This window comes from Thalassophryne amazonica, chromosome 1 (genome assembly GCF_902500255.1).
Source record: "Thalassophryne amazonica chromosome 1, fThaAma1.1, whole genome shotgun sequence".
In the NCBI taxonomy this organism is placed as follows: Eukaryota; Metazoa; Chordata; class Actinopteri; order Batrachoidiformes; family Batrachoididae; genus Thalassophryne; species Thalassophryne amazonica.
The window spans coordinates 18,027,176-18,053,410 of record NC_047103.1 but is presented as its reverse complement, the minus strand read 5'-3'; the positions used below and the strand labels follow the sequence as shown (position 1 = coordinate 18,053,410).

The window sequence follows — 26,235 nt, the reverse complement described above, 5'->3', positions numbered from 1 at the left end:
AGTTCACACAAAAGCCAACACTGGCTGGTCCCCACCTCCTCCTGCACTCGCGCTCATGAACGAGGAGGAGGAGGAGGTGAGGCCCAGCGAGACTCAAACAAGGCTAAGGGCCCCTTCACACATAGTATGAATGTGGCCGAATTGCACATGAAGCAGGAATCGTATGCAATACATGTGAAATCGGACCGGCCTCCAACGCCTCGGACACCTGTTGCTACAACTATTCGGCTGAAAGACAGAGTGTGCGCTATGAGAGCCCATCAAACTCTCTCGCGGCAGGTGTTGGCCAAATTCCAGGTGACACACATGAACATCTAACGCCACTCACTTGGCACTTAGAAAATGTGTGGCCATTTGCGCTGTTAGTACGCAAACAGTCAGCAGACAATCACTTTTGAACTGGCGATAAAATTTGGCTAAGTGCCCCACATGTATGAAGTTAAGTACACATGTGGCATGCCAGAGTGTCGACTCCCCCCACAACACGTGGGCATGTGTTTCACATGTTCCCCCACTCACCCCCAACAGATGGTGTGCATGTGGTTCGCGCTCCTCCCTCCACACACGAGGCGCCTCTCATCTGATCACAGAGTGATACCTTGATCTGTGTGCTGAACAGACAGGGGGCGTGGCTGGCTGCCAACAGCAGCAGTTGTTGATATCTGTGGTCCTGGACATCACAGCTGCAGAACACGTACTGTGTTTTGATGGACACACACGTGTGTGTGCTTGTTGTCCTAATGTGGAAATACATAAAAACATATATGGCTTTTGCGACGGGCTGAAGAGTTCGCACAGCACCACACTGACAGGCTGTCCCAGCTGAAATGAACCGTCGGTTCATGTGGACACGCAGCAGGTGATCTGAATGTCACGTCTGTCTGACAGGACTAAATGACAAGCCAACAGTGCGACAAATACGCCACTTTCAGTCACGTATCAGCAGAAATATGCCGTAACAAACTCCGTTTGTTTAGTTATCACTGTGCCTTTTTCTCTTTTTAAAAAAAATACATTTATCTCCTTGTCGATTTTAGTCATTTTGCGCTCCTGTTATAAGACAGTGATTGTAGCACAGTGGTAAAGTTTCTGTCTGGTAATCACAGCTTTTGTAAATTGCAGGTTCAAATCCTGTGAGTGGCATTTATTTTTATTTAACCAGGGTTATTTAACCACAAGGTTCTGTATTGGGTCCCATTTTGTTTATTATTTATATCAACCCAGTGATATTCACTAATTATACAGCTGGTTTTTATTTTATTTTTGTCCACATCAGCGGCACGATGTGGTGCACCACATCCCAGCTGTTCACACTGTGTTCCCGCTGTGACAGCTTCGTGTACACTCGTGCACAGCAACGTCACCCATCGCAGCAGGATCGTTCACGCCTTCCTGTTGGCTCGATGTTTTCGTGGTTCGCCCATACGAGCTTTCCGCCGTGATTCGCCCTGATTTGTACTTATTCGTACTATGTGTTGGAAACCATTCAGAAGATTCAGACGGCTTTCGATAGCTTTCAGTCGAGTGAGTATCCGAGAAATTGTGTAACAGCTGGACATGCCCCAACATGTCCTGTGAGACTTCCAAGACGGAGGTGTTTTTTTGCTGTGCGTCCTGAGCTGCTTCGTGCAGACGCGCGAAATCCTCCACACGTCTTTCATTACAAAATCTCCTGTAACAGTGGAATGTGCCGCAAAAGTGCTATGTCAAGCTCTCCTGCCATTTCTGTGGTAGTCACATGATGTCCCGGATCAACACAGCGTTCAGTTTAGAAATGATCTGGTCGATCCAGCCTGTCGAATGGCCGCTCGGCGTGCCGCGCGCCCTCCACCGCTGTGGGCCGTCTTTAAAAAGGTTTTAACAGTCCATAATCCGCGTGACGCCGACAGAATCTTCACCGATATCCAACTGAATCTATCAAATGGTTTCCAACTGCCTGTCTCTAACAGTTTCTGAAAAAAATTTCATGGAGCAAAGCGGCAGTCTCTCAGCAAGTTCTCAGACAAAAGAAATCCGACGGGAGGGGTGGACCAGTGCTCACTCAAAGCCTGCCCACAGGCGAATGACGCAACCGATAGGCATGGAAAAACTCACGCATGCGCATGAAGGTTGAAGCTTGGCTGATGTAATCACACGTGATTCAAATCCATATAGTTTTTGAAAAAAATAAAAAGGTACGATACTTTTTGGACAGACCTCGTACTTGTGGCAAATGCAGAAAAGACCTTCCATGGCAGTGTGGGGACTGTTAGTCATTGTGAGTGACTGTAACCTGTACCTATTGTATATATTTTGGTTTTCTTGTGTGTTTTTTGGCACATTTTGTTACATTTCAATAAAATCCAGAAAACAAAGTTTTCTTTTGGTGTGTTTTTTGGTACATTTCAATACAATTCAGAAAACAAAATTTCATCTCTCCCCCAGGGTAAAGTTATTTATCCACCTAAGCACAAATCAGTAGGCACACAGACAGCAAATATGCAAACACAAGGGTTTGGCTACACAAGAATGTGGCTACACAAGAATGTGGCTAGCCAAGTCAGCCCCTCCCCTGAGGTGTTCTGAGATTTCCTTGTTTACATAACAGAAGTAGCTCTCCATGGGGATCTTGGGGTCATTTGACTCTCCGTGGGCTTTATGGGTAGAAGAGAAAAGCTTGGACCTCCCAGTGTTAACACCTGTAAATCACCTTAAACAAACACTGCTGTCTCACAAATGTTTATGCAAAAGGCCTTGTGTGCACTTCAACAAACACGTGATTCCAGTTAATTTGACAGTTCACCTTTGCGCCACCCCCAACCTCCCAGTCCTATTTGCTGTCTCCGCCCCTGTCTGCTGCAGCGCGCACAGAAGCAACCAGGCTCAGGCATTCCTCACTGCGCATCCACACAGCCTGCTCACTGGGGAGCCTATATAAGCTCCGGCAGCTGTCAGGTGGACGACACTTGCCGCTTTGCGCTGGTGGACGTCGTTCCGTGGGGGATTGCAGCTCCAAATAGATCCGAACCGTGACCATGACTCATGCGTGGGGATACGCAGCAGATAACGGTGAGGGCACCACGCGGTGGAATTATCCAAAACTCCCACCTTGAATCTGCACATTCTAATTAGAATATTGTCATCAATTCGTTTTCAGGACCATGCAAATGGGCTGATAACTTTCCGATTGCCAACGGGCCGCGCCAGTCTCCCGTCGACATCATACCTGGTGACGCGCGTTACGACGCGTCGCTGCAGCCGCTCCGCCTGCAGTACGACCCGAAAACGGCCTTAGAAATCCTCAACAACGGACATTCCTTCCAAGTGACCTTCGAAGATGACAACAACAGCTCAAGTTAGTGCGACATTAATGTGTGTGTTTTTATTTCCAGCCTGCCTGTCGGACTGCAGCATCCCGCCAAGTGCGTCATTCTGCTGCAGCTCAACGCAATTTTCATACATGCACGAATTACGCTCCCCCAACCCCCTCTTTTCGTTAGACCACGTGTTTTTTAAAGCAAATATTTTTGCTTTTTTTTTTTTACTTTTTTAATGTGGGCTTTTGCAATATGAGTTTTGTGGAGGCTTGAAAAGGAGATCTATCGACAAACCAAAACTGATTGGGTAATGTAACCTTTAACCACGCTAGCCCCCCACCCCTCCGTGAGGTCAAATGCACAAAAAATAAATAAATAAAAAGATTTGTAATTGCAAACAGGCCTGGACCTGGTTAACCATTAATTCACCAAAACATTATCTGGGATGTAATCACATTCCTGCATTCATTTTTACTTGATTTGCATTGTGTGTGTGTGTGTGTGTGTGTGTGTGTGTGTGTGTGTGTGTGTGTGTGTGTGTGTGTGTGTGTGTGTGTGTGTGTGTGTGTGTGTGTGTGTGTGGTCGCTGATACAGTCATTTATTGTGGCTACATAAATAATGGAAAACCTGGAATACTATTCAGGAGCCTGTCTGATCAAGTGTCACAAACTAGCGGCCCGGGGCGGATCAGTCCCTCTCCACAGTTTACAGCCATGTCTTTTTTAATTTATTCATCCCAATAATTTGGCATCATCACTCAGGTAATCTCATCATAACTAAAGTTATTTTCAAAAAAAGAAAAGAACTCGTTTTGTTTTAAATTACAGATTTTCCTTCACTCAGAATTTACAACTTCCAACTAGGAAAAATGCAGATTCCAAAAAAGCTATAAAATGTTAATCTCCCCACTGACTCATTTGGGGATAAATAAATGTATGAATAATAAATGTAATGTTAGTATTATTAACTGACACAGTAGATGTGCCTAAGTGTTGTCTCACCTATGCAGCAGATATCCAGTAAAACCTGTTTGTGAGAAATGTCCAGATTCTATCCTGAGTTGTTTTCCAAATGTTTCCTTGCTGTATCCATCACTTTGTTTCTGCTTCAGTTTTATGGGCCTCCTTTTGCCATCAGAAATGTGTGTGTGTGTGTGTGTGTGTGTGTGTGTGTGTGTGTGTGTGTGTGTGTGTGTGTGTGTGTGTGTGTGTGTGTGTGTGTGTGTGTGTGTGTGTGTGTGTGTGTGTGTGTGTGTGTGTGTGTGTGTTTGGGGGGGGGTTACAGTACAAACTGAAGGTCTGGACCCTTTCTTTGGTTCCATGATGCTGGCACTGAGTAAATTCACTATTTGAGGGTTGGAACATCCCTCCAAGTCATCTATCAAATCACATCAAATCAATTTTATTTATATAGCGCCAAATCACAACAAACAGTTGCCCCAAGGCACTTATCTATGGCATCACTGCAATTGTGTCATGGTGTCTTGCCACTATATTTTAACCCATATGGGTCAAAATTCTGAAAGGTTTCCAAACAATGTGAGTTTTGATCATATTGGTGATGTAAGATTGTTAAATATGTAATTAAATACTATGGAACAAAATTAAGTGGTACTCAAGAAAATCTTTTTATTAATCAAATGCTAAACAAATCAATTGGCCGTAATGACAAGGGACACAACTGTAAGTTGATTTTTGGCTGCCAGCTCATCCTATTTTTGCCAAAAGTTAACCTCTCGAATAAATAAACAGTTGAGACCTTGCTGCACAGTTGAGCAGCTTTTGTCACCATCTAGTGGACGATTTGAGCATTTCGAGGATTCTGTTACATTTCATAATTGAAACCAAAAATTGCATTAAAAAAAGCATTTATAAATGTCAGCAATCATGATTTTTTGGCACACAGAGTTTTGACCTCCCAGTATTAATGCATAAAAATTTTGATTTAGAGAGTTTTATGGTTCTTGAGTTTTAAGATACGAAAGTTTACTGGAGGAATGTACAGAAAGATAGAATTCCCCACGACAAGCACAACTTACAGTTATGGGGGGAAAAAAATCAAAGGGGACTGCACCTTAAATGAGTCAGAGTCTCTACCAGTATGAATGAATGAATTTATTTATTCAGCACACAAATCAACAATAAGAAAAACTCATGAAAAGAACTGTTGGGAGAGTGTAGTGACACGGACCCACAACAGGGGGCGTAAATGAACGGACAATGAAAGAGTCGAATATGAACACTTTACTGTTGTGAAAGAGCACAACCAAAACACAGCGGATTACAGAATTTGTGAAAACAGTCAATCCACAAAGGTGACGTGTGGACAGGCTCGAGGATAGAAGACGTCTGTCCTGAGAAGAACCGGAACCACACGATGTCCTCCGCCACCGAACCTGGAGAATACTGGAGCCGCCAAGTCCCGAGTCCCCAGGTGGCCACCGTCTCCGAATGTTGGATCTGGTACTGCTGGCGAGGAGCAAAAACAATAAGATGTGGGTGCGTGCACACCCAGTAACAACAATGGTGGAGAATCCACCTCCACCTCTCACACACACTCGTGCAGCTCCTGTCTTGAACACTTATCTGGTTGGGGTGTGAAGCGAAGCCGTCGCTGATTACGCCAACCTCACTGATAAGGCACTCCACAGGAAAGCAGCTGCAAAACGAATTCAGACTAAGACACAGTTAGATTCTGGCTGAGGATATTACCTTCACAGGTAGATGATATCTTGGCAACGAGGTGGAGATGACATCCGGTTTTTATGGAGTGGAATGATGAAGTGTAGATGGGTGACAGCTGTCATGAGATAATGAGTGACAGCTGTCACCCCCGGCTGTGTCCGTGGCGGCTGCGCCCTCTCGTGCCTGAAGCCCACACTTCAGGCAGGGCGCCCTCTGGTGGTGGGCCAGTAGTACCTCCTCTTCTGGTGGCCCACACAACAGGAACCCCCCCTCAACAGGCGCCTCCTGGCGCCCGACCAGGCTTATCCAGGTGACGGCGGTAGAAATCGGCCAGGAGGGCCGGGTCCAGCATGAAGCTCCTCTTTACCCAGGAGCGTTCTTCGGGTCCATAGCCCTCCCAGTCCACCAAATACTGGAACCCCCGACCCATTCGACGGACGTCCAGGAGCCGGCGCACTGTCCAAGCCGGCTCCCCGTCAATGATCCAGGCAGGAGGCGGCGCCGGACCGGGAGCACAGAGGGGTGAGGTGTGGTGTGGTTTCAGTCTGGACACATGGAAAACAGGGTGGATCCGCAGTGAAGCTCCAACTCCCAGCTTCACTGCGGATCCACCCTGTTTTCCATGTGTCCAGACTGCGGCAGGGCTGAGGATCTTGAGGATTTTAAATGGTCCAATGTACCTGTCTTTCAACTTAGGAGAGTCCACTTGGAGGGGATGTCCTTCGTTGATAACCACACCTCCTGCCCGGGCTGGTATGCAGGGGCCGGGGACCGCCGGCGGTCTGCATGGGTCTTAGCCCTCGTCCGGGCCTTCAACGAGGCAGAAAGGGTGGTGCGCCACACCCGACGGCACCTCCGCACATGGGCCTGGACCGAGGGCACACTGACCTCTCCCTCCACCACGGGAAACAATGGGGGCTAGTACCCCAGACACACCTCAAACGGGGAGAGGCCGGTGGCAGAAGACACCTGACTGTTATGTGCATACTCGATCCAGGCCAGATGGTTACTCCAGGCCGTCGGGTGCGCTGATGTCACACAGCGGAGGGTCTGTTCCAACTCTTGGTTGGCCCATTCTGCCTGTCCGTTTGTCTGTGGGTGGTACCCGGACGAGAGGCTCACGGTGGCCCCCAGTTCTCTGCAGAAACTCCTCCAGACTTGAGAGGAAAACTGGGGACCACGATCCGAGACTATGTCAGTTGGTATCCCATGCAGACGGACGACGTGGTGGACCAGGAGGTCAGCAGTCTCCTGGGCCGTTGGGAGCTTCGGGAGGGCCACGAAGTGGGCCGCCTTGGAGAATTGGTCCACTATCGTGAGGATAGTCGTCATGCCCTGGGACGGCGGGAGGCCCGTGACGAAATCCAGGCCGATATGGGACCAGGGGCGATGAGGCACCGGAAGCGGCTGGAGAAGTCCTTGGGTCCTTTTGTGGTCTGCCTTGCCCCTGGCACAGGTGGTGCAGGCCTGGATATACTCCCGGACGTCGGCCTCCATAGACGCCCACCAGAAGCGCTGCCGGACAACTGCCACGGTCCTTCACACCCCCGGATGACAAGAGATCTTGGAACCGTGACAGAAATCCAAGACTGCAGCTCTGGCCTCTGGTGGGACATATAGACTGTTCTTTGGCCCAGTTCCGGGGTCCAGGCTCCGTGCCAGGGCCTCCTGGATGGTCTTCTCCATGTCCCAGGTGAGGGTAGCCACGATAGTGGAGTCCGGAATGATGGGCTCCGGTGGATCCGACAGCTCAGTTTTGACTTTGTCTTCGTGTACCCGGGACAAGGCATCTGATCTCTGGTTCTTGGTCCCGGGGCGATAGGTGATCCGGAAGTCAAAACGCCCGAAGAACAGTGACCAGCGGGCTTGCCTGGGGTTCAGCCGCTTGGCGGTCCTGATATACTCCAGGTTCCGATGGTCAGTGAAAACCGTGAACGGCACAGACGCTCCCTCCAACAGGTGTCTCCACTCCTCAAGAGCCTCTTTCACCGCAAGGAGTTCTCGGTTGCCGACGTCATTGTTCCGTTCAGCCGGGGTCAACCTGCGAGAAAAGTAGGGACACGGGTGAAGAACCTTATCAGTCTCTCCGCTCTGGGATAGCACGGCTCCTATCCCTGAGTCAGAGGCGTCCACTTCAACCACAAACTGGCGGCCAGGGTCGGGCTAGAACCGTCGTTTCAACTCCTTGAACGCGGCTTCGCACCGATCCGATCAGGTGAAAGGGACTTTTGGAGAGGTCAGGGCTGTCAGGGGGCTAACTACCTGACTGTAGCCCTTAATGAACCTCCTGTAGAAATTTGCAAAGCCGAGGAACTGTTGCAGCTTCCTACGGCTTGTTGGTTGGGGCCAATCTCTCACCGCCGCAACCTTGGCCGGATCAGGGGCGACGGAGTTGGAGGAGATGATAAACCCCAGGAAGGACAAAGAAGTATGGTGGAACTCGCACTTCTCGCCCTTCACAAACAGCCGGTTCTCCAACAACCGCTGCAGGACCTGACGTACATGCTGGACATGAGTCTCAGGGTGCGGAGAAAAGATGAGTATATCGTCCAGATATACGAAGACGAATCGGTGCAGGAAGTCCCACAAGACATCATTAACCAAAGCTTGGAACGTCGCGGGGGCGTTAGTGAGGCCAAACGGCATGACCAGGTACTCAAAATGACCTAATGGGGTGTTAAATGCCGTCTTCCACTCGTCTCCCTTCCGGACTCGAACCAGGTGATACGCATTCCTAAGATCCAACTTTGTAAAGATTTTGGCTCCATGCAGGGGGTGAACACGGAATCTAACAAGGGCAGTGGGTATTGATTGCGTAATCTCATTCAGCCCCCTGTAATCAATGCATGGACGGAGTCCGCCATCTTTCTTGCCCACAAAAAAGAAACCTACACCCATCGGGGAGGTGGAATTCCGGATCAGCCCGGCAGCTAATGAGTCCCGGATGTAGGTCTCCATTGATTCGCGCTCAGGTCGTGAGAGGTTGTACAGCCTGCTGGACGGGAACTCCACACCTGGAATCAAATCAATGGCACAATTGTACGGACGGTGCGGGGGAAGGGTGAGTGCCAGATCCTTGCTGAAGATGTCAGCAAGATCGTGGTACTCAACCGGCACCGCCGTCAGATTGGGAGGGACTTTGACCTCCTCCTTAGCATGTAAACCGGGAGGAACCGAGGAACCTAAACACACCCGATGGCAGGTTTCGCTCCACTGAACCACCACCCCAGATGGCCAATCAATCCGGGGATTGTGTTTCAACATCCACGGGAAGCCCAAAATTACGCGGGAGGTAGAAGAAGTCACAAAAAACTCGATCTCCTCCCGATGATTTCCAGACACCACCAGAGTTACAGGTTGTGTCTTGTGCGTGATTAAAGGGAGAAGGGTGCCATCTAGTGCCCGTACCTGCAATGGCGAAGGGAGCGCCACCAGAGGGAGCCCTACCTCCCTAGCCCATCTGCTGTCTAGCAGATTCCCTGCTGACCCCGTGTCCACCAGTGTTGGGGCTTGAAGGGTTAAATCCCCGCTCAGGATTGTAACTGGGAGTCGTGTGGAAATATGTGTGTGTGTTCCATGTGAATGTCTTGGCCCACCCTAAGCCCAGTTTCTAGGGGCGGGCGTTGGTGTTTAACCGATTGGGGCAGTCTCTTCACTGATGCTCACTCGAGCCGCAGACAAAGCACTCCCCGTGGGCCAGCCTCCTCTGTCTGTTAGGTGGTCTAAATGTGGCCCTGCACATATCCATAGCTTCGTCAGCAGGGGGAGCTGTAGCCACACGGAGCGTTGAGGCTGTGGAGCGTGGGGAGGGCGGAACCTTTTCAGACCTGGAAGGGAGAGGGACGGCGCGTGCCCGGCCACGTCCTTCGTCTCGCTCCCGACGGCGTTCCTCCAACCGATTGTCTAACCGTATAACGAGATCAATAAGCCCATCTAAATCCCGTGGTTCTTCCTTAGCTACCAGGTGCTCCTTCAGGACCGACGACAGTCCGTTTATGAAGGCGGCGCGGAACGCAACGTTATTCCAGCCGGACCTCGCAGCCGTGATGCGGAAGTCGACTGCATATTCGGCTGCGCTCCGGCGCCCCTGTCTCATTGACAGCAGCACTGTTGAAGCAGTTTACCACAATAAGTGGTAAGGAGCCGTGAATTTTGCTCCCAAAGCGCCACAGCCCAAGCGCGTGCCTCACCACGAAGCAAGTTAATTACATAAGCCACCTTACTGGCGTCAGACGCGTACATTACGGGACGTTGTGCAAAGACGAGCGAACACTGCATAAGAATGTCCGCGCACGTCTCCACACAACCTCCGTATGGCTCTGGGGGACTTATGTATGCTTCAGGGGATGGTGGGGGGGGGGGGGGTCGTTGAACGACCAGTGGAACGTCTATATTCTGCACTATATTTTGAACGTCTATATTCAGTGCCCTGAGCGCGCGCTTCCACCTGTGCAGTGAGAGCCTCCATCCTGCCATTAAGGATGACGTTTTGCGCGGTCATCAGATCCAACGGAGCGGTAAAGGCGGTGAGGATTTGCTGCAACTCACCAACCACGCCTCCTGCAGATGCCTGTGCACCCTGCTCTTCTCTTTTATATGCTGTTTTCAACCTTGGGGTGCACGCCTCAATTTGAAAAATGTAAAATATTTCCATAATAAAATGCCATTATCGGCACTGATATTGGCTCATCTGAAAAGATCACATTATTTATTTATTATCTATTTTCTCCTCCTGGGAGGATGGAACCTGTTCAAATGTGCTCTAGTAATTTGAGTTTGAGATCACTGTGATAGATGAGCCATTTAAGTCTCCCTTTGTATTTCTGCACCATGTGGCCCTAAATAAAGAACCAGTCCCCAGTCTGGTTGTCATCATCATGTATCATGTCATGCATGACCCGTCTGTATGCAGCCAAAACCAGGAATATCACAGCCTCTTTATATCTATTGAAATTAAATCATATTTAGTTCCTGCAGACGTCCATGCTCGCTTTCTTTTGCAATGTTTGCAGTTCTGCTCCATTTATGATGTGACAACTGCAGAACTAATTATCCTGTTTGGAGAGGGCAGCGTTGTGCGTTTGTATAGCAGCAAAAAATAAAACATCATGCTGGGCTTAACCACTTTGTGTGTCGCACATAGCCGTGTATCGAATAGGAGGAGTGATGTTAACACATGGACATCATCTCCTGGTGAACGGTTTGATCAGGGATCATACAGCGGGAACCAGGTCTGTTTCCTGGGAAACAGCATATATGCATGAACCAGGGTGAATGAAAGACAGAATAGAAGGAGCCAATCTGAAAAGCAGTGGGACCATTGAGATGGAGAGGAGGAGTTAGCCTGAAAAGGTGGGATGATTCCGAGAGAGTGGAGCGGAGTGAAAGCGAGAAAGAGAAACTGGGAGCTCTCAGATGGACTTTTGGTTTGAGGCACCACTCTAAACCATAGTGACCCCAGTGCTGACCAGGCACCCTGGAAGTGTCCCTCACAATTAAACTAAAATACAGCAATTTGAATATGTGCAGAAAGCATGACATTTTGTGACCACAAGATCCTGAGATAAAATCAGCACAACACAAGACTTCAGGCCAGGGTTGGGAAATCTGTTCCAGAAAGGGCCAAGAGGGTGCAAGTCTTCTTTGCAGTCACTGACTCCAAAAGGTGATTTCACTGATTAACTGATTCCATCTGCTCAAAGTGATATTAATCAGTGAAATCACCTGGTGGAGTCAGTGGCTGCAAAGAAAACCTGCACCCTCTCGTCCCTTTCTTGCAAACGTGTTTTCCCAGACATGAAATATTTATCAAATGATGGTTTCAGTGGTGTGACACTGAGGGGGGGGCATCAGTGGTGCCGAATACTGGCTCACCCTCATAATACCTAATCTTTCTGCAGTTGGACTTCATAAATTTTGTGTCATCTCAGAAGTTCTATTCACATGACATGGGTCATAAAGGGTTGAGTTTTGTTAATAAATTGGGGGCATCTTTATGTAACCTTGTCTCCTTCTTTTTTTGTGATTATGGATGTTCTAAGCCTAAAAGCAATAATAATCAAAACCTCAGGGAGCCTCTGCACAGAGGGAACTCATGCACGGTTTGTTTGTGGTCTTGCAGCTCTGACAAAGGGACCGATCTCAGGGACCTACAGGCTCAAACAGTTCCACTTCCACTGGGGCGCATGTGATGACAAAGGCTCTGAGCACACTGTGGACGGGACCATGTATCCCTGTGAGGTAAGGATGCTCCAAAGTAAAATGTCGATCACCTTACAAACGACAGTCACCATTCAGTGGTTTATTGTCAACATCCCCAAATCTGTGCTGATGGAGAGTGGTACAAAGACAAGAACCTGAAAAATAAATAAATAAATAAAAGGTATAGAATCAACAGTAAGTACCATACAGAGACCACATGTAAGCCTGAAAAATACAGTAAATAAGTAGATAAATGATATAGAACAACAATAGTGTCACACAAATACATGTTAGCCTGAAAAATAAATAAATAGATAAACAATATAGGATAAAAACATCAATAGTGTCATACAAACACAACATGAAAGCCTGAAAATTAAATAAGTAGATAAATAATATAGAAAAGACAACAACAGTGTCATAAAACAGAAAGCCTTTTTTTTCCACAAAGCCTGAAAAATAAATAGATAAATTAAATGGAATAACAACAATAGTGCCATACAAACACAACATGTAAGTCTGAAAAATGAATAAATAGATAAATGATATAGAATAACAACAACAAAAGCCATAGAAAGACAATATGTAAGTCTGAAAAATAAATAAATAGATCAAATCAAATCAATTTTATTTATATAGCGCCAAATCACAACAAACAGTTGCCCCAAGTCGCTTTATATTGTAAGGCAAGGCCATACAATAATTATGTAAAACCCCAACGGTCAAAACGACCCCTGTGAGCAAGCACTTGGCTACAGTGGGAAGGAAAAACTCCCTTTTAACAGGAAGAAACCTCCAGCAGAACCAGGCTCAGGGAGGGGCAGTCTTCTGCTGGGACTGGTTGGGTCTGAGGGAGAGAACCAGGAAAAAGACATGCTGTGGAGGGGAGCAGAGATCGATCACTAATGATTAAATGCAGAGTGGTGCATACAGAGCAAAAAGAGAAAGAAACACTCAGTGCATCATGGGAACCCCCCAGCAGTCTAAGTCTATAGCAGCATAAATAAGGGATGGTTCAGGGTCACCTGATCCAGCCCTAACTATAAGCTTTAGCAAAAAGGAAAGTTTTAAGCCTAATCTTAAAAGTAGAGAGGGTGTCTGTCTCCCTGATCTGAATTGGGAGCTGGTTCCACAGGAGAGGAGCCTGAAAGCTGAAGGCTCTGCCTCCCATTCTACTCTTACAAACCCTAGGAACTACAAGTAAGCCTGCATTCTGAGAGCGAAGTGCTCTATTGGGGTGATATGGTACTATGAGGTCCCTAAGATAAGATGGGACCTGATTATTCAAAACCTTATAAGTAAGAAGAAGAATTTTAAATTCTATTCTAGAATTAACAGGAAGCCAATGAAGAGAGGCCAATATGGGTGAGATATGCTCTCTCCTTCTAGTCCCTGTTAGCACTCTAGCTGCAGCATTTTGAATTAACTGAAGGCTTTTCAGGGAACTTTTGACAACCTGATAATAATGAATTACAATAGTCCAGCCTAGAGGAAATAAATGCATGAATTAGTTTTTCAGCATCACTCTGAGACAAGACCTTTCTAATTTTAGAGATATTGCGCAAATGCAAAAAAGCAGTCCTACATATTTGTTTAATATGCGCATTGAATGACATATCCTGATCAAAAATGACTCCAAGATTTCTCACAGTATTACTAGAGGTCAGGGTAATGCCATCCAGAGTAAGGTTCTGGTTAGACACCATGTTTCTAAGATTTGTGGGGCCAAGTACAATAACTTCAGTTTTATCTGAGTTTAAAAGCAGCAAATTAGAGGTCATCCATGTCCTTATGTCTGTAAGACAATCCTGCAGTTTAGCTAATTGGTGTGTGTCCTCTGGCTTCATGGATAGATAAAGCTGGGTATCATCTGCGTAACAATGAAAATTTAAGCAATGCCGTCTAATAATACTGCCTAAGGGAAACATGTATAAAGTGAATAAAATTGGTCCTAGCACAGAACCTTGTGGAACTCCATAATTAACCTTAGTCTGTGAAGAAGATTCCCCATTTACATGAACAAATTGTAATCTATTAGCTAAATATGATTCAAACCACCGCAGCGCAGTGCCTTTAATACCTATGGCATGCTCTAATCTCTGTAATAAAATTTTATGGTCAACAGTATCAAAAGCAGCACTGAGGCCTAACAGAACAAGCACAGAGATGAGTCCACTGTCTGAGGCCATAAGAAGATCATTTGTAACCTTCACTAATGCTGTTTCTGTACTATGATGAATTCTAAAACCTGACTGAAACTCTTCAAATAGACCATTCCTCTGCAGATGATTAGTTAGCTGTTTTACAACTACCCTTTCAAGAATTTTTGAGAGAAAAGGAAGGTTGGAGATTAGCCTATAATTAGCTAAGATAGCTGGGTCAAGTGATGGCTTTTTAAGTAATGGTTTAATTACTGCCACCTTAAAAGCCTGTGGTACATAGCCAACTAATAAAGATAGATTGATCATATTTAAGATCGAAACATTAATTAATGGTAGGGCTTCCTTGAGCAGCCTGGTAGGAATGGGGTCTAATAGACATGTTGATGGTTTGGAGGAAGTAACTAATGAAAATAACTCAGACAGAACAATCGGAGAGAAAGAGTCTAACCAAATACCGGCATCACTGAAAGCAGCCAAAGATAACAATAGGTCTTTGGGATGGTTATGAGTAATTTTTTCTCTAATAGTTAAAATTTTATTAGCAAAGAAAGTCATGAAGTCATTACTAGTTAAAGTTAAAGGAATACTCGGCTCAATAGAGCTCTGACTCTTTGTCAGCCTGGCTACAGTGCTGAAAAGAAACCTGGGGTTGTTCTTATTTTCTTCAATTAGTGATGAGTAGTAAGATGTCCTAGCTTTACGGAGGGCTTTTTTATAGAGCAACAGACTCTTTTTCCAGGCTAAGTGAAGATCTTCTAAATTAGTGAGATGCCATTTCCTCTCCAACTTACGGGATATCTGCTTTAAGCTGCGAGTTTGTGAGTTATACCATGGAGTCAGGCACTTCTGATTTAAAGCTCTCATTTTCAGAGGAGCTACAGCATCCAAAGTTGTCTTCAATGAGGATGTAAAACTATTGATGAGATACTCTATCTCACAGAGTTTAGGTAGCTACTCTGCACTGTGTTGGTATATGGCATTAGAGAACATAAAGAAGGAATAATATCCTTAAACCTAGTTACAGCGCTTTCTGAAAGACTTCTAGTGTAATGAAACTTATTCCCCACTGCTGGGTAGTCCATCAGAGTAAATGTAAATGTTATTAAGAAATGATCAGACAGAAGGGAGTTTTCAGGGAATACTGTTAAGTCTTCAATTTCCATACCATAAGTCAGAACAAGATCTAAGATATGATTAAAGTGGTGGGTGGACTCATTTACATTTTGAGCAAAGCCAATTGAGTCTAATAATAGATTAAATGCAGTGTTGAGGCTGTCATTCTCAGCGTCTGTGTGGATGTTAAAATCGCCCACTATAATTATCTTATCTGAGCTAAGCACTAAGTCAGACAAAAGGTCTGAAAATTCACAGAGAAACTCACAGTACCGACCAGGTGGACGATAGATAATAACAAATAAAACTGGTTTTTCTGACTTCCAATTTGGATGGACAAGACTAAGAGTCAAGCTTTCAAATGAATTAAAGCTCTGTCTGGGTTTTTGATTAATTAATAAGCTGGAATGGAAGATTGCTGCTAATCCTCCACCTCGGCCCGTGCTACGAGCATTCTGGCAGTTAGTGTGACTCGGGGGTGTTGACTCATTTAAACTAACATATTCATCCTGCTGTAACCAGGTTTCTGTAAGGCAGAATAAATCAATATGTTGATCAATTATTATATCATTTACTAACAGGGACTTAGAAGAGAGAGACCTAATGTTTAATAGACCACATTTAACTGTTTTAGTCTGTGGTGCAGTTGAAGGTGCTATATTATTTTTTCTTTTTGAATTTTTATGCTTAAATAGATTTTTACTGGTTATTGGTGGTCTGGGAGCAGGCACCGTCTCTACGGGGATGGGGTAATGAGGGGATGGCAGGGGGAGAGAAGCTGCCGAGAGGTGTGTAAGACTACAACTCTGCTTCCTGGTCCCAACCCTGGATAGTCACGGTTTGGAGGATTTAAGAAAATTGGCCAGATTTCTAGAAATGAGAGCTGCTCCATCCAAAGTGGGATGGATGCCGTCTCTCCTAACAAGACCAGGTTTTCCCCAGAAGCTTTGCCAATTATCTATGAAGCCCACCTCATTTTTTGGACACCACTCAGACAGCCAGCAATTCAAGGAGAACATGCGGCTAAACATGTCACTCCCGGTCCGATTGGGGAGTGGCCCAGAGAAAACTACAGAGTCTGACATTGTTTTTGCAAAGTTACACACCGATTCAATGTTAATTTTAGTGACCTCCGATTGGCGTAACCGGGTGTCATTACTGCCGACGTGAATTACAATCTTACCAAATTTACGCTTAGCCTTAGCCAGCAGTTTCAAATTTCCTTCAGTGTCGCCTGCTCTGGCCCCCGGAAGACAATTGGCTATGGTTGCTGGTGTCGCTAACTTCACATTTCTCAAAACAGAGTCGCCAATAACCAGAGTTTGATCCTCGGTGGGTGTGTCGCCAAGTGGGGAAAAATGGTTAGAAATGTGAACGGGTTGGCGGTGTACACGGGGCTTCTGTTTAGGGCTACGCTTCCTCCTCACAGTCACCCAGTCGGCCTGCTTTCCCGGCTGCTCGGGATCTGCTGGAAGGGAACTAACGGCGGCTAAGCTACCTTGGTCCGCATCGATTACAGGGGCCTGGCTAGCTGTAGAATTTTCCACGGTGCGGAGCCGAGTCTCCAATTCGCCCAGCCTGGCTTCCAAAGCTACGAATAAGCTACACTTATTACAAGTACCATTACTGCTAAAGGAGGCCGAGGAATAACTAAACATTTCACACCCAGAGCAGAAAAGTGCAGGAGAGACAGGAGAAGCCGCCATGCTAAACCGGCTAAGAGCTAGTAGCTGCGCTAAGCTAGCGGATTCCTAAAAACACACAAAGTGAATAATGTGTAAATAATTTAGAGATGATTCAGCAGAGGGAGTGCTTTAGTTAAGGCACGTGAAGATTACACTGTGAAACAAATCGTTATCTAGTTAACTAGATCAATCTAACTGCGCAGATTAAACAGCTAACAGATACAGCAAAACACCGCTGTGCTCCGGAACAGGAAGTGATACAATACCGCAGTGAGAGCCAACCACCAGTAGAGGCAAGCAAGAGCAATGATATAGATAAATGATATAGAATATCAACAACAAAAGCACCATACAAAGACATCATGTAAACAATAATAATAATAAAAAGACAGAACAACAACGACAATCACAATAACAACAGTCAATAAAGAAGACAACAGATCAAACAAATCTCAATAAATGCTGAAAACATTTCAACATGAGTTTACACAAAAACATGGCACAAATGAAATGGAAAACCAAGCTGATTAGAGCTCTTCTTTGACTTCCTCTTATTCTACTCTGGATATTCAGAATTCCTAAAGGGACTAATTTAGAACCTGAGCTGGAAAAATGACTTGAATCTGATTAGATTTTCTCAACAAATAACAGAAAAGTGTGGAGCTTTCTAATTAGGTTATTGTCCATTATTATTTATCATTTCATTTCATTTATTAATTTATTTAAATGGGACAGTGCATATTCATGAGCAGAAAACAAGTACTGTAAATATGCCAGATTTAGCTCAAGGCTGTTTTCCATCTGCAGTCCCATGGGGTAAAATTACCACCAACACAAAACATACATGACCCATACAAAGAATACAATATAATACAATACAGTACAACACAACATAGCACATTACAAGACAAACACTACAATAAACAAATTAACATGACAACACAAACAAAATAACACAATATCAACACTATTGTTAAAGTGCCTAGGGAGCACAATCAGGAGCACAGTTGTACAAAACTCAGAAATAAACCTCATTGTTTGGGTTCAACTTGAAGAAGACAAAAAAAAAATCATTCAAGGATGAAATATGAACCAAATGGTAGGTTTTCATTCAATATACACCTATTTAGACCTCAAAGAAAATTCCCCACCCAAAGTGTGAGTGCCTGTTTTCATTTCCCCTAAAGTGCAATTTTTTATTAAACTTTTAGAGAAAACATTTGGACTGAGTCGTAGTTCATCATCAATCATTAAAAAGAAACATCAGGCAGGACACAACTGAGTATAGTCTTGTTTAATATCACTGTATAAATGCTAATAATATAGCTAAAACATGCAGTGGCGGCTCCAGAGGGTTTTTTTCTTGGTGGGCCCACCATGATTATTTAGGGGTGGGTCAACCGACATTTCAAAGTAAATTTCAAGCTCCTACAATATTAATGTTAATTTACGCATATAGTACACGGCAAATAGAGAAAACTATCAAAAGTTCTCAGAGAGCACAGAGACACCATACCCACATTTCAAAGTATCAGACATGTTGAGAAAATGTTACATCCTTAAAACAGTCAAGTTGAATAACAATAAAATATAAAATTTTCATAAAATTAGCCTTTTTTATATATTTTAGCACATGGCTGCAAATTTGACCTTGATCTCCGATCAAGCTTTACTAAATTGCAAATAACTTTTTAATGATATGAGATAGAAAATATTTTTTTAAGCTGAAAAGTTAACTCTGTGGACTTTCGATCCACCATCGGCCATCTTGGTAAGATGTGCAATGTGAGTGTCCAATCGGAATTGGTTCTCCGTCGCATGGTTTTCCAAAATCCAATCGTAGGGCAGATTTACCTCACGTGATATGGCAAAGATCGTTTTCAGGAGTGATATCTTACTGGTTGGCCCGTTTGAATAGCCCCCTAACTGCAATTGCATTTTTGCACTTTTTGAACTTGAAAATTCTTCTCTGTTATAAAGTTAATCAATATGAGGACAAAGCTTCAGCTTTTACCTCATACCTTTTTTGTTAAGGGTTTAATAAAAGAACATTTTATTCATTAAAAAAAAAATTAAGAATAATATCATCTGATTTATCGGCTATCGGAAAATGGGCCAATTTATTGATTATCTGCATTTTTTTCATCCAAATATCGCTATCTGCAACGGCCTCAAAAAATCCATATCGGTCGGGCTCTATAGTTAATCATACATAGCTATGTACCGACAGAGGCGATCACAAGAGTGTATGCCTCCGGCGACACTGCTAAAAATCCTAGAAATTAGCCTTCTTACAGTACAAAATGCAAATATGAAAAATTTGGGGAAACCTAGCGAGAGCACAACAGAAAAACTACACCACCAGCAAGAAGCTACACAGTCAGGATAGAGCCTGCTCTGCTTACAGTGGCATTGTTCCCCTTCACGTTTTCGCATTGTTGGGTAATATGGAATCGGTCGGGACTATACGACAAAATCAATCAGACAATGTGAGAAACTGAGGCCGAACACAGGATTTTGAAAAACAAATGTCAGTTTTTTGGTTGGGCTACGGTGGAGTTACTAAAATACTTGAGGTTGGCCGAGAGACACTGATAAAAATAGCCAAACAGAACCATGCTTTTTTTGTTGTTGTTGACTTATCTCAATTATTTCCAGCTCCACCTGGTGCACTGGAACACTAAATATTCCAGTTTCGGTGAAGCTGCCAGCCAGCCTGACGGACTCGCTGTGGTTGGGGTTTTCCTGCAGGTTGGTACAAACAGCTCGAGCTTTGCAGCAATAAACTCTGATGTACTGATTAAATATTTGAAATGACACGTTTCTACGTGTCAGTGCAGAGGCTAATATTGACATTAGCTGCATTCATTTTCTCTCCTCCAGATCGGCGATCACAACGTCGCTCTTCAAAAGGTTATTGACGCCTTTGCTGCCATAAAGTACAAAGTACGTTTCTATGACAATTTCTTGCATTTCATTGATAGTTTGGTGTTTGGCTGATCTGTTACTTACTGCCTGGTTTCAGGGATGTCAGACCACCTTTATGGATTTCAATCCGGCCACTTTGCTCCCTAAATGTCTGGATTACTGGACATACGATGGCTCTCTGACCACGCCCCCTCTGCTGGAGAGCGTCACCTGGATTGTGTGCAAGCAGCCTATCAGCGTGAGCTTGGAGCAGGTACAATGGCTCTCAGGGACACATTAGCAGCAGCAGAAGGATTTGAGCCTGTGGCTGTGGGTCTGCAGTCTATAATATCCTTGGCTACAAGTCCTCTTTTTCATTACCATGCAGAAATTAATTATCGAGATTAGTGAGGCAGGTGAAATGAGATCAGGAAACCCTCTTCAGTCAGTGAAACACAGTACAGCTGCAGTTAAGGGCTTTTTCACTCTCACCATGCAAAGTGCAGATTGATCAAATCCCCAGACCACCCACGCAGTTGCTGGTGATGTCTTGTCACCACATTTTATGTTGAGACACTATGGTGCAGCCAGGAAATGCACATCCCACACAGGCATCACTTCGTCTCGGTGCATCTTCAACATCTTTGGTCTCTAGTGTGACAGTTAGTTGCTTTTTATGTACTAGGTAATAGTATATCTGTGGGTTTACAGAGCAAGTTGGTGTGTCCTTTTCCCTTTAGATCTGCAGCAGTAGGTTTCAGTTGCTTCCCAGGGGCACTAGTACATACCGGTAACAAGCAGCAGGTCTATTTTTGACATACGTATGTCAGACCTGAAATGCAACTGAATGGCCGATCTGATTGTCAGTAATCACACTGTCATGTCCTGTCGTCATGCATATTAACAGCACCGTGCATTTACCCACTGTAGATGGAAGAAAAACAAAATTAGCAAGGGTACAACAAAATGCAGGCTTAAAGGCTATGGCAATCTGACATTTGTCTCTAGTGACCTTGATCTTTGCCCAAATGTTTGACCTCGGGCTGACCTTACCGAGGTAGTTCTTGAGTCCATCTTAATGAGTCCCACATTTGGTTTAAATTGGGTTGAAAATTGTATTCCTTTATCTTGACCATGAGCCAAAATTAATAAGGGTATTTTTGTGGTCAACCTTCATTGACAATACCAAGTTCAACAGAAATTAACTAAAGGACCTTGGAGAAGTGGGTCAACAAATCAGACATGCAGACATGACCTGTGCCCCAATAATTGATCTTTGGGACCTTAGTGGACAGTTCTGAAACCCACCACTGTATGTGTGCCAACTTTGGTGCAAATCAGCGTGAAAAATGTAAACTTTGACCATTGACCCCAATGGCCTTAACCCAAATGATTGACATGGGGTAAATCTGATCTCACCTGGGCAATTCCAGAACACGCCTACATGTGTGCCAAACTTGGTCGGCATTGGAGTGAAAAAAAATTAACCAACCCTTCAAAGGGAATTCTGGGGTTGACCATGAACCACATATCAAGTTTGGTGGAAATCAACCAAAGGACCTAGGAGGAGTTTGGGAATAATCAGACAGACTCTCAAATTATATTCTGATTTGTAGAAAAAGGGGATTTCTCTAATGTAATATTGTCAGTGAGTCGAGCATTCGGAGGCTTTGATCACTAACAGTTTTAATATGACTATGGTCGTACAAAATGAACATGTCCTTTTAGCAGAGGGAGAAAAACAAACACTAACAGTATCAGTTAAGTATGAGTGAGTCATGTTTCAGAATGATAACTCCACTTTTTGGCATAATGTCTAACAGTTAGCCAAACTAACGACGTGTTGGGGTTTTGCCACCCAAAGAGTGACTTTGTGCTTGCTGAGTGCTCCAGGTTTAAATGTTATGTCTACACTTGCGCGTTTACATGTTTATCCTTGAAATGCCTACACACAGTCTGGAAGGGGTACATTTGACCCACCAGTGTTCATTTTCACGTGGGCTAAACAGACCGCTGGTTTAAATTCTTTGGTGGTTGGACGTCAGATGTGCAATTCAACCACATACTGATAGTTTAAATTCATGGGTGGTCAAAAGTCAGACATGCAATTTACTGGTATGTTTAGGCTGAATTAGAAGTAAATACTGAACAGGCTTCATTTAGAGCTTTTTGTTAAATTACCAGTGCCAGATCTCCACACAGGGTATCTGCAGGATTAGCCAAGTACAGGGCAACACTTTGTTTCCCAGTAACAGTGCTGGGAGTGCTGTAAATGGACAGATAGTTGGTGTCAAAATCCAACCCCACGTCCGCGTCAGGACACTTGGGTAACTGATCAAGTCGGGGATCGCCTGTTGGAGCGAAATATGGTTGGGACCTTGTGTGCCTCACGGCCGCTAAGGTATCCACTGGAACCCAACAGGAACCCTGCACATGAGACGACTAATGGGGCTCTGGTGAACAAGAAGTCCTCAATGGCAGATCGGGTGGAGGAAGTGAGGGCTTGTAACCAACAGCTGTGAAGGCAGATGAAAGCTGCAGTAGGTCCTCAGACCCTAACCCTCTGGGATTTCTCTGCCAGCCCTCTGTTTGCTGGTGTGCGATGACATTCCCACGTTAAGCAAACCTACACACAGGCATCTCTGGATCAACCATGGAGATAAATTTTCTCTGTGTCCACCATCCTGTCCGTAAATCGATCAAGAGGTGATCTTCTTCGCCACTGAGGAGTGGCCTTGACTAGGGAAGTAGCCTACAATAGGGAACTGGAGGCTGTGATCCACTTCATGCTATTGTATTCAGGGATAAGCACAGACACCAATGGACCTCAGATATTGTACAGGACTTACTTCGTGGTGGTGCGTGCATTAAAATTGTAGGTAGCTGTAGGGGGTGAGGGAGCTGCAACTCCCCTAAGCCACTGACTGAACGTGTGACAAGATATGGAAAAGGTCTTGCATAAAGAAAGTCTGATTGATGTATGCAGAGTTAGTTACTGCGGTGCAAACCAGTTCATTTGGCTAACGTCCTTGTCCTCAGAAGATTTCTCGTAAAAACAATTACAAGAATCATTATTTAGCTTCTCAAATTGCCTTCTCAAAATGCAGGACAAAGGCTATAAAAATTTCCAAATCTCCCTACACTCAAAAATGGCTCATTGGATGAACTCAATTTAATTATGTGCAGGATTTCTATCAAATAAATATATGTAGCCCCAACTCAAATAAAACACATCCATGCAAGATAATGCAACTTAATTTAGTTGTGACTACATTGTATATTTATTAGATGGAATCCAATCCAATGAGTCCATTTTTTGTGTGTATCATTCTACTCTACTCAACTAAATTAAATTATCTTGCAGTTTTAGGGCCACATTGAATTTCTTTTTTTTTTTTTTTTTTACTTTGAGAATAAAGTCATAATATTACAAGAAAAAAGTTGTAATATTATGAGAATAAAGTCATAATATTACAAGAAAAAAGTCGAAATATTATATTATGACTTTGTTCTCGTAATATTACGACTTTGTTCTCGTAAAATTCCGACTTTGTTCTCGTAATATTATGACTTTATTCTCATAATATTACGACTTTATTCTCATAATATTACAACTTTATTCTCATAATATTACGACTTTATTTTCATAATATTACTAGTATTTTCTCGTAAAATTACGACTTTATTCTCATAATATTACGACTTTATTCTCAAAGTCTTAAAATTACGACTTTATTCTCATAATATTAATAATATTATGACTTTATTCTTGTAATATTACGACTTTATTCTCGAAGTCTAAAAAAAAAAAACTCTATGTGGCCCTAAAACGCCATCATATTTATTTGAGTTGGGGCTACATATATGTATTAGATGGAACTCCTGCTCGTAACTGAATTGAGTTCATCTAATGCATCAGTTTTTTAGTGTAGTAGAGGCCCAATCATAACTCTCCCCCGCCCCCACCTGAATCTGGATCCACCCCTGCCATTGATTCTGCGAATTTGACTATGGTTGTTTAAACATAAATAAATAAAGTGAATTTATCTTTAAACCAACGCAATAAATGGTTGTTTCCACAGACTTGAGGGTACAACAGGTGATATGTTCACTCTTCTACTGTCCTCTCTCTTTTTACAGATGGCCAAATTCCGCAGCCTGTGCTTCTCCGCCAAGGGAGAGGCTGAATGCTGCATGGTGGACAACTACCGGCCCCCTCAGCCACTCAAGGGTCGCGCCGTCCGTGCATCCTTCAAGTGAAGCCTCCATCAGCCCAAATACCAACCCCAACCACCAAAACCCCTCCTTCCTCTTTGCGCATTGAGCCCGAGGAGGAAGGACATGTATCTTTTATCTGTCCAACTTTAAAAGGATTTCCTGCAGTCTTATTGTGAGATGGAGCTCTTGCAGCATCCCACAGATGTGAAAAAAAAATCAAATAAATCCAGCAACTATGTCCTGATAAGCACAGTCTCTGCAATACCCTAACTGGGATTTTTGTATCCAATGCCAATGCAACAGACACTGTCAAAACTTGAAGAGGAATATATCAAAATATATTTGAAAAGGGTGCTAAAGCATGAGCAGGGCCATCTGTGAGGAGGTTTAGGTGCAGATAAAGCTGCACACACCCTGTCAGTCTGCCTGCTGTAATCTCTGAGTGACTGTGCATCATTGCAGCTTAATGAAACCCTGCAGCCGCCTCCATCCCAAATGAGTGAGTCAGAAAATCCCCCCTCTGGTATACACACACACACGCGCGCACGCACCATGCCTGTCAGCACTGACCTGATTATTGACAGCCTGCTCGCCATGCTAGTTAAAGAAATCCATTGCGACACCGTCTCATTTTCCGATTTGTGCACCCTAATCCTTCATGTCCTCTCATAGGCATTATGTCTTTAAACCTATGCACCTATTCAAAATAAATATAAATCTAAAGTATTTCCCGAATTCTGTTTTATAACCAAAGCCTCTGTTTCCTTCAACAATTTTTTGTTTTATGTCATTCCATCCTAAATATAACATATGTTAGAACTCTGTAATTTGTTATTTTATAACACATTGTGCCCTCTGCTAATTCTTCAAATGCAAAGTTGCCTTGAGGGCGGCGCCAGAGAGCCAAGAAAGAAATAATGTTGCCATTTATAATGTATAAGAATAAATGTCAGATCCTGCTCAGAAAAAAAACTACTCTTACTGATTCAGGATCCTTCATGTTTTCCTTGTCAGCCGTTCTAAAATGAAAGTTTGATATAATTGAAGTACTGACAAAGTACGTATAATAATTGTAATTTTCGCCTTATGCCAAACATCGAGAAATATGTTGTTCTATTATGGAAATGCACATATTGACTATTAAATAAATATATTTTATGGCTAATATTGAATGATCTCTGTGTTTTGTTTTTCTGTCTAGTCTCATTAATAACATCAGCAGAAGGCACTTGACTACACTGTGCACAGCTTGTTGTGTTTTCTATTAATTCACTCAGTGCTGCTCAAACTTCTATTAAACTCCCTGCCTGGAAACCTAAAATTATAAAATTCCATCATATGTTTTTTTAAGACGTGTACTGTACTTACATTTTTTAGATTCTGTCCAATTTTTATGTATTTTTATAATTTAAAGAATTATTTTTACTGTACTTACAGTTTTATACCATTGAATCCACCGTTGAAACCAACACAGATCTGATGTTAATTTGAATATTCATTATTGTTCACTGTTCCGAACCTCCATGACCAGTAAAAGATCAAGGATCGAGACGTCACCCGGTATGGCGGAGCCGGGGTCCCACCCTGGAGCCAGGCCTGGGGATGGGGCTCGTGCGCGAGCGCCTGGTGGTCGGACCTTAGTCCATGGGGCCCGGCCGGGCTCAGCCCGAAAGAGTGACGTGGGTCCGCCCTCCTGTGGGTTCACCACCTGCAGAGGGGGCCATGGGGGTCGGGTGCAGAGAGGATTGGGTGGCGGTCGAGGGCGGGTGGCCCGACGGCCCGGTCCATGCTCACAGCCCCTGGCTGTTGGGACGTGGAATGTCACCTTGCTAGGGGGGAAGGAGCCTGAGCTTGTGCGGGAGGTTGAGAGATACCGACTAGAGATAGTCGGGCTCACCTCCACGCACAGCTTGGGCTCTGGTACCCAACTCCTGGAGAGGGGCTGGACGCTTCATTTTTCTGGCGTCG

General features: G+C 44.3%; 1 protein-coding gene across 1 annotated transcript; it reads left to right on the top strand.

The window, feature by feature from the left end:
• The first annotated feature begins 2,889 nt into the window (after positions 1-2,889).
• Positions 2,890-25,436, top strand: LOC117506926 (carbonic anhydrase 1-like). Its single transcript, XM_034166611.1, has 7 exons — positions 2,890-3,048; positions 3,137-3,334; positions 12,103-12,221; positions 19,801-19,893; positions 20,026-20,088; positions 20,168-20,323; positions 24,190-25,436. Exons 1-7 carry the CDS (start codon positions 3,015-3,017, stop codon positions 24,307-24,309), a joined length of 783 nt encoding a protein of 260 aa, XP_034022502.1. The 5' UTR covers positions 2,890-3,014; the 3' UTR covers positions 24,310-25,436.
• The last annotated feature ends 799 nt before the right edge of the window (positions 25,437-26,235 follow it).